The sequence below is a fragment of the Haliotis asinina genome, chromosome 6 (assembly GCF_037392515.1).
Source record: "Haliotis asinina isolate JCU_RB_2024 chromosome 6, JCU_Hal_asi_v2, whole genome shotgun sequence".
Lineage (NCBI taxonomy): Eukaryota > Metazoa > Mollusca > Gastropoda > Lepetellida > Haliotidae > Haliotis > Haliotis asinina.
The window spans coordinates 45,868,111-45,884,049 of NC_090285.1; the positions used below are offsets into that span (position 1 = coordinate 45,868,111).

At 39.5% G+C, this 15,939-nt stretch overlaps 1 protein-coding gene across 1 annotated transcript in view; it reads left to right on the plus strand.

The window, feature by feature from the left end:
- Nucleotides 1-14,209, plus strand: part of LOC137288087 (glycine N-acyltransferase-like) — a 45,809-nt gene extending 31,600 nt beyond the window's left edge. The window contains exons 2-6 of the mRNA XM_067820463.1: nucleotides 7,232-7,317; nucleotides 10,292-10,408; nucleotides 10,688-10,802; nucleotides 12,961-13,075; nucleotides 13,353-14,209. Of these exons, the coding sequence (XP_067676564.1) occupies nucleotides 7,232-7,317; nucleotides 10,292-10,408; nucleotides 10,688-10,802; nucleotides 12,961-13,075; nucleotides 13,353-13,785 (866 nt within the window). The 3' untranslated portion in view covers nucleotides 13,786-14,209. The remainder of the gene's footprint in view (nucleotides 1-7,231; nucleotides 7,318-10,291; nucleotides 10,409-10,687; nucleotides 10,803-12,960; nucleotides 13,076-13,352) is intronic.
- The last annotated feature ends 1,730 nt before the right edge of the window (nucleotides 14,210-15,939 follow it).

Consider the following 15,939-nt stretch of genomic DNA (forward strand, 5'->3'; position numbering starts at 1 on the left):
ATATTTTAAGATATCTGTAATGATTGAAAGACATCTCTAAATAATTGAAGATATCTCTAATTAATTTCACATATGCAAAATAAAATTACTGATATCTCAAAATGTTATAGAGATATCAAGCTAATATTTCGTGATATCTGTAAAACAATTACGATCATAATGTACATAATTTTATTAGAAATTAATTCAAGATATCTTGAATTCAATTCAACATATATGGAATTTAGTTCTAGATATCGTAAGATGATCGTTACATATCCACAAATGTATTACAGATATCTTCAATTCAATTATAGATATCTTTAATTCAATTATTGATATCTTCAATTCTTACTATTACTCATATCTAAAATTGTTTTACAGACATCTTGAATTGATTTGAGGATGTCTTGAATTGAATTAGAGATATCTTGAAATGAATTAAAGATATCTTGAATTGTAACGGTTTCAAGATATCTTCAAATACTTCCGGCTACATATCCGTAACTACTTCCGGTCGGAAATGGTTGCGACCATGCATGTACACCTCTTACATGCCGAGAGCCGAGATGCGGTCAAGACGTGATCCTGTATCGCGGCCGAAAACACCGCCTGTATGAATTCTACCAAGATACTCGTGTTTTATTACCCCTCGTAGTTTTTTGAGTGAGTTCTTGTATCAACGCTAGCGAGCTAACACATGTGACAATGCGCCACATTTTATAGTCTGCTTCTGATTGCGTTCTACAGTGGCGGTGCGCAATGTTCATTCGAGCTTTCATTTTCGTCGTTTTTTCACTTTAAAAGAACGAATAGACTTTTTGGGTTTTCATACACTTTTAACCATTAAAATATAAAAGACTTCTGGTTACTTTTGTGCGGAACACGAAATTCATTCTTTGAACAACTTGTGGTTAGCTAATACCAAGCGATTAAAAGTAGCCAAAAAGTCGTCTGCTTCCCTCTCGCCCGCTAACGAAACCACAAACAGGTTACGTACATCTGTCGCCATAGCACTTCAGCTTTACACATGTATATAAAATTTGTAACAAGTCCGCAATTTTGCTGATTTCTCGACGTCAACAAAAACATGCAATCATTGCTTTGCCCTGAATCCAGGGGTCAGGGGACGGTGTCACTATGCACGAATATCCATCGGACCCGCAGTTAATGCTTAATGGGTTGTTTGAGAAGCGCGCGTTGGAGAAGCCAGTGGTATATTTTAAGTCCCATAGCTGGACCCTCCCTTGCTTAAAGATAGAAAATGCTAATTAAGAGTTGTTTTGATCACGAAGAAATAAAAACAAAAGTACTTACTATAGTCTGGTTCATAATTATTGAGAATTTTTCTTCTTACTTTGAGCTATCCTAACACCTCAACTGATTCACTAATACTTAAAACTAAGTAATAGTATAAGGGAGGTAACTCATCTTGGCCTACTGAGTATAGTGCAATTAGAGTTACCTCCCCTGAATTTGTAGCAGACGTCATTTTCCTCAGCACTGTCAACAATGTCTGCTGAAGATAAAAGAAGGTTGATTTTTGAGTTGTGTAATCAAGGAATTGATGATGTAAATACATTGGCAGAGAGAACAGGAACTCCTCTTTCTACTGTGTATAGGATTAGGAAGAATTTTAAAGAGGGAAAGGATTTTGGGCACCAGAAAGGAGCAGGGAGATCCAGAAAATTGGACTTCTCAGATCGCGTCCGGCTGGGAATTTTAGCGTCTAAAAAGCAAAGGGCAAGCATCTCCAACATCAGGTATGAAACAGTTGTATCAAAATCTACAGTTAGAAGAAATTTGATTGATCTTGGATGGGAGAAAAAGACTGGAATTCCTTCTCCTCTCATGAAACAAGAACATAAAGACAGACGTGTTTAGTGGTGTTTGGCTCATGGAACCTTTGACTGGGAAAATGTGATTTTTACTGATGAAAGCTCAATATGGGTATATCCCAATAATGTGAAAATATGGACAAAGTCTGCGTCAGCACCGTTGTATCGACGACCTAAATACAGCCCAAAGTTTCATGTATGGGGAGGGATATCCTTATTAGGAACGACCCCGCTGTGTGTGCTTGAGGGAAATCTGACAAGTCAACGCTACACTAACATATTAGATAATTTTCTCCTTCCAAGTGCACATGTGTTTTATGGAAATGACTGGATTTTGCAGCAAGATAATGATCCTAAACACACCGCAAAACATGCCAAGCAGTGGTTTCAGGAGAAAAATGTGACTGCATTACCATTTCCTGCATATAGTCCTGACTTAAATCCCATTGAGAACATTTGGGAGATGATGAAGGAATGTGTGAATCAAAAGGGGTTGACAAAAATTGAAGACATGAAGAGAGAAGTGGTCCGATACTGGGACAGCATAACCCACGAGACACTAACCTCTCTGATAGGAAGTATGCCTACCCGTCTTAGACTGTGCCGTGAAGCTCAAGGAGACTTGATAAAATATTAAATTGTTACCTACACAACATGAAAAGGTCAGTTCACTTTCACAATACATTCAATTTTATCTGATTTGTTCTCGTTTAATAATATGAAATGCTTTAGCTATTCTCAATAATTTTGAACCATACTGTAGTTATAGTAAATGCTTGATGACCAAAAGGAATTTGAAACTCACCTCGCTTCCAAGAGTGAAATTGTTATCTTTTAATCAATGTCCTGCAAAATCTTATATGACACCAATCAAATACGTATTTTACTACCAGTAGAAAGTACTTTAGATTTTGTTACTCTGTGGAAATACACCTTATTGGCATTTATTCTCAGACTGGAGGATGGTAGCCACTGGGTGCTGCTACATTTTTTTTTAAAAATCGTGGCGTCACGGGTTAAATTAAATTTGAGAAACTGGGTTTAGACAAACCAGTAAACAAGACAAATTGTCCTCGGAAATCTACATGCATTGTACAGTGCCCCACATAGGCATAAACATTTTAAGTCACGGAGGCCGCCCCTCTGATTGTTTGAATCGCGAGACAAAATTTGTCAAAAAGGAAAAAGGTCTATTTAAGGCATTTAAATGTCGAAATGAGTAGTTTTAATGACGGGTTTCATTTGTAACGATGCCAATAAATGATTTATACAATTGTAACACTTCCCCCACCCTAACACACACACACTATATATATGTGTGTGTGTGTGTGTGTGTGTGTGTGTGTGTGTGTGTGTGTGTGTGTGTGTGTGTGTCTTTTTCTGATGCACATTTTCACAAGATCTTTGTATATGTATGTTGATTAGTATACACCTAAATTTGTCTTGTGATTTGGCACAAGGGTCAGTGAAACTGTAATGTAAACACCCGGTGTGTCTATCCAGAGAAATGTACTTTATAACTGTAATAACAGTTACTATTGAATTGCTTATCATGAATTTAAGTTTGCTTGGATTTTGAAATCTAACTTTGGTGAATATTTGCTAGCATTGCGTGCCGCCAATGCCGACCACATGCAGAAATGGACTATAGAAACTTGGCGCATGCGCACAACATGTCAACAAGCCAGTTCGCTACCGTTGATACAAGAATTGAACGGTTTACCGGCCTATTATTATCTAAATTCATGGTCATAATATATGATATATGGGGGTACGTCGATATCAACGTTTTAGTCAAAACCCTCGGGAAATATTTCTAGAACGTCACTAGAAAATAGGGTTGTGGTGACATTTTTTTGCGTCGCACTGGCATTATTTCGACCATATAGCGACGAATCTGGATAGGATGTATAAAAACGGTGTTCTCGGCCGCGATGAAGGATCATGTCTTAACAGTACAGGACCGCTTCTCGGCTCTCGGCATATGCGAGGTGTACATGTATGGTAACCCGCCATTTTCCGAAACGGAAGTATTTACGGATATGTAGCCGGAAGTATTTGAAGATATCATGAAATTGTTTCTATTCAAGATATCTTTAATTCATTTCAAGATATCTCTAATGCAGTTTAAGATATCTTCAATTCGATTCGAGATATCTTTAAAACAATTTCAGATATCAGTAATCCCTTAATATAATTTCTCTATTTGAGATATCTTAATTATTTTCAAGATAGGCACCCGTGAACGGCCACCTCCTCGTGGTGGGTGCTGGGTAACGCTGAGAGCCGTTCACCCGCGTTGTGGACCCGGGGGGATATTTGGTCCACCAACCCGTTTGCCGTGGGTTGCGGCCCTGTGTCGGCGGAGGAAGGGATCCTGGTGGTTGAGGGCAATAGGGGCCAGTAACCGTGTTCCTATTGCTCAATACACCACTTTGGCCCTGAATTCGCCTAGACGGGTGGTAGAACGGGCCCGGTTCTATCAATCGGCTGGTCACGCAATGCCCTGTGCATAGTGAATATTTTGTGCACATTTTCGTCGTATTTGGGTGTTTGCCTCTTTACTTTCCATTGTTCAAATTATTAATATGTTGAAATGCCTAGAGTCCTATGCCAGAAGGCTGTGGCTCATGGGCCAATCTGGTGAGGTTGACCTTCAAATTCGGTGTGTTTCCAATTACTTGTCACTGGGCTGAACCTCCCTGGCATGTACTTTGGTATACACATACTGCTGTTTGTGTCATACTCACTGGAGTATAACATCCCTGTATCCCTGGTGTTTGTATTCTGGAGACCCAATGCAATTAGACACCGTCCTGGTTGACACTCCGTGGTGGGTGGGGAGCAGGGTTGTTGAAGCACACTTTTTTCATTATGTCTCAAATACACTCCGGTTCAAAAAGACGGCATTTGGATGCAAGTTCGTGTGATGATGATCATGGCATTAATGTAGATTCCTGGGCTCGATTTATCGTTATTGAGGCTTTAGATCACAATCCAATTAAACTGAACCCTTTTGCAATTTCAAAAGCTGTCAATGGATATTGTGGCGAAGTGAAAAATGTTACTCGCCTGCGCTCCGGCTCTTTGCTAGTGGAATGTTTACGTAAACAAAGAACTGCAATCGCAACACTGTGTGCTCTCGCTGCAGTGATGCTCATGACAGTTCCACATGCGCTACAGAAACTTTAAAGTGCGCAGACTGTGACGGAAAACATCTGGCCTCTTCCAAATCATGTCCAGTTTTCGAACATGAATCAAAAATTCTTCAACTTAAGTGCAAAAACAACATTTCATATCATGAGGCTAAAAAGTTATTGATGTCACAATCATCTGTATCTTCTTCGTCAACTAAAACTTTTTCAGCAGTTGTATCAACTCAACAATCTAGACCAGCTCCGGTGACAGTATCTGTAGCTTGCCAAACAACACTTTCCTGGGTCGAACAACAAGTTACACTAGACACAGTAGCTCCAAATCCTCAGCATGAGGCTAAAACGTCAACATCAGCATCTCAAACTGATACTATGCCAGACAATACATCCAACAAGGCAGTTCAGGGCGCAGCCCAGTTATCCAGAAAAGAAAAGAAACAAATGGGAAGAAAAGCCAGGTCCCTCCAGCACTTGGAGGTACCTTCTTCACTTCCAAATACTGTTGAGGTTCATAATTCATTTGAACCTCTTGACATGGAGATTAGTCCCTCGCACATTGTGAAGGATAGCAGACCTCAATCCCGATCTCAAATTAAGCCCCCATCAATGACTCACATATCATTCAGTGGAATTGCAGAGGACTGCGGAATAATTTTAATGATTTACAATTACTTATACTTAAACCTTCAGTGTAGTATTTGTGTTATTTTAATTTTGGCTACAATTTCTTACAATTGGCTGAGGGGATGGTGTAAATCCAACAAGGGACCATGCAGGTAGCAAAGGTACTGTAAGTCCCCATGGTCCCTAGTGTGGTGATCTACCTTCTGTTGTTAGCGATCTATAGCCTGTTTTTATACTGTATTGTCCATATAATGATATCAGTTTTACCTTTCCACACTAGTTTTAATGCTAATTGTGATATCCTAGTTGTTTTACTGTCCTTCGTGGACAGGTTTTATAATGGACACAATAGTCGTTTTTATTGCTGAATGTTCTCGTCACGATATGGCTGAAATAGTGCCGATGTGACGTTAAAAATTAACTCACTCACTCACTATTTTCAAGATATCTCTAATTCAATGCAAGATATCATCAATTCTTCGTAAGATATCATTAATATGGTTCAACATATCCTTAATTCAATTCCCGATGTCTTTAATTTTATTCATCAATAATTATCTCAATTCAAGATATCTTCAGTTCAGTTTAAGATATCTTTAAAACAATTCAAGATATCTTTAATACCTTAATAAAAGTGGAAACGCCTTGCCATACACATCTTCAGCTGGAGTGATACGAAAAGAGCATTACCTTTCACAAAAGCCGTCGAAGGGAAGGTTCATTTCAGCCAGGAGGGTAGCGAGGTTGCATTCATTCATAGCGCAAGCCTAGTCACGTTAAATGGGTCAATGAATCAAACCTTTTTCACTAACTCGGCCAACCGTTACTCAAAGCTGCGCTCTGTGGAGCCAGTGGAATGTCTTGCGAGAAATATCTAGATCACACGTTATCATAGCCATTCAGAGGGTTTGTTTATCAAACGTTGGCGCACTCACCGAACAACCATACAGTTCACACATCGCTGTATATAGGTTTGTGGTCTTTTAGATAATATACTGAACTATTTCAACAATATTCACAATCTTGAATCATCTTGAAGTTGTATTCGTGTATGCATCAAGTTGTCATGGTTGTTTACTTTGCTCGGAAACACTAAATAACTGCTGCATATTCTTTAATACACTTCCGACATGGAAGATTATAGCAATGTTTAATTCTATGATATCATTGAGTAGACTGATATTAAAAGGTCTGATATTGTTTCCTCTTTGCTGTTCACTCAACCCTTTGTAGACGTGTATTGCTATAGACAAGTGATGACTTAGTGTAGCGATTCAAATGCAAGCTCCTTAGTGCGACCTACATTTTAAATTTGGCTACACAACCGTTGTGTTGTTATAATAGTGGATTCATTTTCAGCTAATTGTCTTCTCATGTAAATGTCGATATTTCTATGGCTTAGATAAACTCTTCCTATCATTGTTGAGCTTGATATGTGTTAAAGACCACATTTATTTTCGTGTGACGTCATCAGGCAGGATATCATTAACCAATCAAAACAATGGCACCACCGTCAGCTGGCGTGATATCAGCTGCCTTAAAATGCACATGCCAGGACTTCAATAACTAACTCAGGTCTTACATCGAATATTTGTTCTTGTTTTGGGGGTTTGGTTGAGTTTTCAATTTTTACAGGTTTTTGTGTGATGGCTATTGTTCTGGACAAACAGCACCTGCCCCATCTTCTAGCGACTCTAAAAAACATTCAGAGTGCGTATCAGGTGAGAATGTTCAATTTACTTATATTTTGTACTCCTTGATTATTGTTCTTTTAATTTCTGAAAATATGGCACAAAGGTTCAGTTTACCTATCTTTTGTACTGTTTCTGAACATATGACACAATGCTTGAGGTATTGTGGATCACTAATGTATATTGTCGCATGCGTGCAAACGTTAAAGTCATAGTTTCTTTGATTCCGAAGATTCCGAAGATACTTTTAATACTTTTTGTGCGTATCTTCCATACAATTAAAATAAATACTGTGCAATGGAGGCGCAGAATTTGTTGTTTTTCTACTCCGTCTGGACACTGGGAAGTCGGCCATACTACGTGGGCGCCCGGTATGAACTTCGCGTGCTGTGTTTGTCTTGTGCTCGTGGTGAATCTGGGTCTGGGAACTGCTGGAAATAACTGCTCCGAACACATTAGTGAGTTCTATCAAATCTTACTTTTCACATGAATAAACTCCTTGGATACCATGTGCTTCAGACTCTGAACATTGAGCACGACTTGCCCGGATGTCGTACCACTGACCCAGTTTCTAGGGGACGGCGTGTTTACAAAGGGATGGCAACGTCCAAAGTAACTCGGGATCAACACACCAAGCAATTCACCTACTGTTCACGCGTTATCTGAACTTACAAAACCAATAGCTGAACTAAATAGAAACATTTCATTCCAACAAACGGAAATGACAGATATTCGTAAGGAAGTGGGCAACCGTCTAGATCGTTACGAAAGTGAAAAGGATGGAGTAGATTCATGAATCAGACCGGAATGTGCCAACAGAGGCTGAGCATTCTCTTGGCAGATCTGAAACATATTCTCGTAGGAACAATTGTCTGTTCTGTGGTATCCCTGGTGATGTTATAGAGACCAAAGCGGTCTCTCAGGATCATGTGAGATATTGTATCTATAATACTCTAAAATACCAGATACATCCACAATAACAGTTGACACGGTCCACAGACTAACATATAAAACTTAACCGCCACCTATAATTGCCAAATTTGTGTCTCGAGATGATAAAGAAACTGTTTTAGCTGTAGCTAGCCTCCCAGTAAGTTGACCGATCGAGTGCGGCTGCAAGAAAACTTCTCACACCATTTATAGCTGAAGCAAGAGATGATGGGAAGATTGCCTACTTATGTGAAGACAAACTCACCATCGACAAGGAGACGTACAAATATGATGACGCCAGCCGTACAATAACTGGGTGCACAGGAACATCCAGGCCGTGACATCGATTTACCCACACCATGCCAGCTAATGGGGAAACGGCCTTGAGCCTGAAACGCAGATGCTACGGATGCTTCGCCTCATCTTTGATAAAAACTTCCCTTACTTCAACCCACTGATATCCTGTAATGCCAATGGATTATATAACAAGTAACATGTAAGTAATCATACAGTTCCTGCCTCTTAAATTATACTTACGGCCAAAAGAAACTTTACAAACGTAGACATGAAATGATTGAAATGAAATGTCGTTTGTACGACAAAACCAAACCAAGAAAACGCCTCGCTAGAACACAGCAGCCAGGGACGCAGTGCATGAAGCGTGTTTTACATGTAAAGATGTGAAACTGAGTGAGTGAGTGAGTGAGTTTAGTTTTACGTCGCACTTAGCAATATTCCAGCTATATGGCGACGGTCTGTAAATAATCGAGTCTGGGCCAGACAATCATGTGAAACTGCGAAAGGGCCAAAATTACATGACTTATTCAGTACGGTGGGTATTAAAAGGGTTTTGGAGTTTTGTCCATCATTCACTGGAACAGAAAAACTCAAGGCAACACAACGTCTTAGAGCTGCAGAGCTAGAACGAGCCTTCGGGATGATCCTGGTCGGGGTCATCCACGCCCGCATGACGAGTCCACCAACCCGACCCTGACCACCCGATCCCGTTAGTCGCTACTTACGACAAGCATGGGTTACTGAAGGCCTATATTCTAACCCAGTATTTAGACATTATGGTTAGACCTGAACTGGTATGGCCAATAGCCTGTACTACTTAAGCACAAGAAGCCAACAAAGCTCTGTTGCCCATAAAACGTCTTATTCGTAAACATGACATAAATATTCGTAATGCATTCAAGATACTTGAAGATGGTACTAATATTGATGTGTGGAAACGAAATGCAGGGCTATAAAGACAAGGGTCAACTAGACATAGTACACCTCTTATTTTGCAAATGCGTAACTATCAAATGTCAGAAACTCCTTCCTACATATTGCTATGTACGGATAATATGGAAATATCTCTTGTGTGTCAATTCTTATAAGAACTGTATCGATACTGGCTAGGATTAAATGTCATGTCATCATACTGACATCCAAAACAATACTATCTTATGATGTTGAAACAAACGGGTAATAGAAAACGTGCAAACTGGGATTTTGATATTCACTATTCACTTGCGGGTTTGGTCATGTCTAGATACAACAAGGTGCAGGGGATGTTGAGTTATTTGTTAAACTACTTCAGGAAGGATTCATTGACTGTCAAATCCACGTTCCGATTTTATTCTACTATGAAAATCATCATTTACTTCAAGATTGTAACATCAATGATCGTAATAATTTACAATATCGGATGGCATATTTTTAGAAGCTTGTACAATCCTCAAGGAATATAATGTATTAGAAAAGGTTTTTGTGATTATGAAAGTCCTATTTTAGATGTTCTTTATGTAATGTAACTGTAGATGAATCCATATTATAAATTATTTTTTCACGGTGATGAACCACTTATTTTCAAACACAACAAAAATGGTTTAAGAAATTTAATGAATTCTAATGATTATAACTTCGCTGTTAATAAAATGCCTCTACGATGTGTTTCATACACATGAGCATTCCTTTTTATACGAATGTGTCTATTTAAATGTAAATATTAATGTACCGTATTATGGATCAACTAGCCTTGAAAATAATAAACCATTGAATTGCCGATGTTGTTTCTTTTCAACAGATCCGAGGTGAGCTATTGTCAAAACTCCATTCTGTGATAACTGATTACGACTTCATCGTTGACCGCTGGCCAGATTACACAGCACTGGTTGTTCGTGCTGATCCTGCAACTGCAAAGGTGACAGTAGATAGTTATGTTCCAAGCATAACAACATCTTTTAGCATTAGTGCAGATGTATGTTTATATACTATCACAGACGTGTGCACTGCCTATTAACGTTATAGTTTATTATTTCATTTCTAAAATTTACTACAGAACATTTAAACGATAATCCAACAGATCCTAGCGCTAACTTGCATGAGAAAGCTAAACGATATTTTTCATCAAATTCAACATTCACCGGATTACCTATACCACTCCAGTCGTGAGAAGTCTTCATGAAAACCTGTGTTTCAGCACCCTGTCTTCCTGGGCAACCGGACACATGTTTATACCACAGACAGAGACGCCCTGGAAGTAATGCTTCAACAGCCTGGCGTCGTACAGTGGTCAGACAAAACCGCCTTTTCGTGTGAGTGTTTGTTTGTTGTTTGTTTGCCATACTCAGATATATTCAGGTTACATGGCGGCGATGTGAAATTAATCCAGTCCGGAACAGACGATCCAGGGATCAACACAATGAATATCGATCAAAGTAGCTTGGACACGATGATGTGGAAAAGTGGAGAGTTACAAGTACGAATGAATACCTAGCGCACGACGCATAGAAAGAACTGATTAATGGTGAACCTTTTGTACAAATTTTATTCAGCAAATCTTAGCTTGACACGAAAAGCCGTAATGAAAATTAGGAGTATGTCACTAGTGAATGATGTCCCTCCAAGTGGGGTTACAGTACTGTTTATGAATGACAGGGAGAGCATTGAAGTCAAACTCCATTACTGAAGACCACTGAAGCAACAGAGAGAACACCTTCCACTATGGAGAACGAGAGAACACATTCCATTGTGGAGAACGAGAGAACACATTCCATTGTGGAGAACGATAGAACACATTCAACTATGGAGAACGAGAGAACACATTCAACTATGGAGAACGAGAGAACACATTCCACTATGGAGAACGAGAGAACACATTCCATTATCATAGCAGCTCCATGGTGTAAAATCAGCTTCATTCTGGTCATAGCCACATGTACCGTGAGAATCCTCTTCGGTCTGAATCTGATCCACGAGGGTTGCTTCAGCGATGAACCAACAACATCCAACGGGGAAAACGTGATATCACCACACCAATACCTGATCTAACTCCCTCAAACTTCCAAACTCACAGCTGTGGAGAACGCCTTTTACAGTCTAGAGACGGACCAAACAGGACAATGGCAATAGTTTTCCATCGAGGACGGAGATGGTGGATATGTTTTAACCATTCCATTTCAGAGTAAAATATCTCACCTGTCGCCATCATTTCAGACACACTGTGTGAAGTGCTTCCGGTAGGGTTCAACATGGATACCCTTTTTGCAAACACCTGTTGTCCCGCTGATTCTCAGAAGTCCATTCCTATGACCTTCACAGCTGTTGAACCCTAAAATAGAATCTATTTTTGAGGACAGTGCTGGTATTCTGCCACACAAATGTATACAATATACTTGATAAATGCTTCTGATTTCTGTTACAAGCAGAAGCTCTGCGCTTGTACAGAGCAGACGAAAGTCAAAATTATGATACAGTTGATAGTTACAGCAATATCAGTGGACTGCCTGATCTATCTCTGTTTATTAGCAGTCAGAAATGTTTTATTGATTTACAACTTCTTTATTAGTAAAGTAAGCGGCGTTTCGGCATATTTGCAAACACCGTTGCCAAACAAGAAGTTCTTCCTGTCTGGACAAGAACTGATAGTTTGAGTGACTGTGGGGCTACTATCATCCTCGATATCTCCAGTGTATACTTTCCGACAAGTCGCCACTATACCCTGGACGCATCTACGGCTCTCTACCCGATGAATTTATTACCTCCCTTGGCTGGCTTTTTATCCAATTAGGTGTAGAGGCTGAAAAGTTGAGCGAACCAATCACAACTCCCTTTCGCTTTTTAAATTACCTAACCGATTAAGCTTGGCAACGCAAACCACGCAGAGGTTCTCTGAAAGAGGTAAAAGGAGTCCTTGCTTATATGGTTTTAATGTTACAGATAATTTTTTCTGTATGATTTCCCAAAACATCCTTCTCAAACCTTCGCATTTGCGACCGCTACCTTTGTTGACACTGGCAAGCTCGGCCATAACGGTGGCCTAGCTGATTTAGCTACTGTGAAAATGCGGAGCCAGCAATGGGAGGTAATAAAATTCTCGGGCCGACCCGTAGATGCGTCCAGGGTATAGTGGAGACTTGTCGGAACGTATACCCTGGAGATATCGAGGATGGGCTACTATATGTGATTAAACAAACGTTTACACTTTACGTACACTGTTCGAGTGTTGGGTGCTCCCTGGACGGAAGAACATGATTACACTTTTCGCGAACGTCTTGTATCATCACCCATATTCAGTTCTCACTATTTTACTTTTACGCCCAAACGAATAATCGACACTAATTATACTTGATATTTTATATTTACAGGAAAAAGCATGGCCTCCAAATTAGGAACTTTTTCCTGAAGATGATGTTTTTCCTTTGACTTTTACCCAATACGTACATAACGTACTCTGATACATCCCTGTTTTAGGCCTTGGCGCTGATGTTTTGTCAACAGTTACCAATGTGATATGTCAAAATGACAGGACATATGACCTGGACTCGTATGTTGTCATGAAAGTTACAAAGGACACGCTGAAACTAAGGTGAGCCATTTGGGTGAATGTTTCGACAACCGGGGGAACCTGCGGACTCTACATTGATGAAACTTGATAACTCTCCACCTGTCAATGTGTTTTCACATTGAATCATTGCAGAGAAATGTTTCGTAATTCTGATTTTCATATTTCGGACATGTAGTTGTTGTGATTGTTATTCCACATGGGCACACGAACCTATGTTTTGGCTGTTTTGGTCGTCTACAGGTAAGGGAAAGGATGGGATGCTTAGGCTACAAATGTGATGTCTTCCTTCACGTTCCAGAAATATTTCAAAGGGATACACAATGACAAGCCTTCATCCAGAAGATGCATACCATGTCAACACCAGGTGGTCATATAACGACGGCGGACACTCGGAGACTTACATTAGAGACCTCATCAGCAAACAACCATCCCGTTGCTTATACAACGATGAAGGCTCCTTGATAGGGTACGCCCTGAGACTCCAGAACGGGACTCTTGGCTTTCTATATGTTCTGGAAGAACACCGAGGGAAGGGGTACGCCAAGGTGATCATGTCTCACCTTGCCAGTTTGTGCCTACAGCAGATGGAAGAGGTGTATGTCCATGTGCATAGAAACAATATTGCATCCATCTGTGTACATAAAAACATTGGTTTCCACTGCCCCTCAAACCTGGGTCCATTGTGGTGGATACAGAGTCAAGGATCCACTTCCAGGAGAAGTATTGTGTGACTTTAGTTTAATGCCACTTTTAGCAATATTCCAGCAATATCATGACAGCGGACACCAGAAATGAACTTTACACATTGCACCCATATAGGGAATCGAAATGAGGTCTTCGGCGTGATGCGTGAACGATTTAACCGTTAGGCGACCCCCACCTAATTATTGTATAGATAGTAATATCATATAGTGGCATATATGATCACAATAACAGGTTCCGGTTTTTGTTGCATCTATTTCCTAATTCTGTGTTTGTACGATTCCATAAGCATATTGGTATTATATCGGATTCTTGGAGTTCCCTTGGTATTATATCAGATTCAGCCGTCATTTTGGGTCTTTTTGTTTAGATTTCGTTATATTCAATCATAGCATTATGTCAAACAGCTCGACTTTTAACCGATATAAAAATGAATAAAGAAATATTCGTAAACAGGCTTCGGTCTTTATTGGTGCCAGGGGCTTGCATGACGTTTCCACAGGAATCCAGAAGTGGGCCGTGGGTGTCTTCTTCGCGAACACCATTTGCACCAATCATGACAACTGACACAAATGCAAGTTACAGTATGATTCCTGTAAATACCAGTAAATATGTCCCATGTAAATCCCCTACTCCATCGTATAACCTGTTCCTTGACATCGAATGTGCGCGTTCATAATGCTTATACAGGCTTAGTCTAACCAAATGCAAACACAAACATGTCTGCTGATACTTTCAACAATACCAACGAAAACACTTTCCATAAGAACATAACAAATGATGATGCCAGTTATGAAAGGTATCATTTCTCTGATAACGACAATCTATGACGATCTGGAAGAATAAACTGGCCCTGGTTCAACACTGAATGTGGGAATGTGTGTAGAAATTTTCGTAAAGCTCAAACTGACCTTAGAAAAGCCAAAACTACTTTACATGGACAGAACGTCCCGTGCTTATAGAAAACGTATGGATAATTGTATCAAAATGTTTTTAAGTGTCGGAATGATATTAAACATTTCGGAATGAAAGTAAACATTCCCCGAAAGAATACTGGAAGATACTAAATAAGTGTGATGGTGGAAAAACAAACCACTTACCAAACATTCATGTCTTTTTTCAATATTTTAAGAAATTAAATGAAACGTGGTGATGAAGTCCTCACTGTGAATGACGATTGTGATAACGTTTGATACAAATATTCTCAACGATACCATTAAAAGTGAAGGAATTGCCTTTGCAATAAAGAACCTAAAAGAAATCAAGCATCTGGAACAGATTTAGTAGAAAATAGTTTAGATAATCCCGCTTCTCACTACTTTGGTTATCTTGATATGAACATCAGTGGCTACAGGTGAGTGAGTGATTTTAGTTTTACGCCACACTCAGCAATATTCAAGCTCTAATATAAATAATTCAGTCTGGAGCAGACAATCAAGTGATCAACAGCATGAGCATCTATCTGCGCACTTGGAAACCGCTGACATGTGTCAACCATGTCAGTGAGCCTGACCACCCGATCCCGTTAGTCGCCTCTTACGACAAACATAGTCGAATTCTATGGCAAGCATGGGTTGCTGAGTGGCTACAGGTGATAAACAAACGTTCACTCTTTATGTACCTGAAGGATAGAACATGATTACCATCATGTCATCACTGATTTGCAGTTATCCTTTCAGATAAATGTTTGCGCATTGATGCTTTATGTTTACAGGAAGAGGCGTGAACAATTTTAGATTTTATTGACGTTTACGTACATAATGTTCACTGATACATCTATGCTTTAGGCTTTGGCGCTGGTGCTTTGTCAACAGTTGTCGGTGTGATATGTCAGAATAACATGACATATGTGGAGTCGTATATTGTCATGAGAGTTACAAAGGACACGCTGAAAATAAAGTAAGATATGATGCTCTTTCGGTGACTTTGGATAAACAGAGGAAATTATGAATTAAGTACTGTTAACATTGGCTCATGTGTCAGAGGAGTCTTTCATAATTCTCATCTTTATATTTCGGATGTGTTTTTTTTGCGCTTCGTACTTCATTTGGACACACGAACATATGATATGAGTGTTTTGCATGTTTTGTAAGTCAAGGGAAGGGAAAGTGAATTTAGCTGAGCAGGAACCAATCCCGTTTAACAAAAATCAAAACAATAAATAGATTTCACTAATCTGTCCT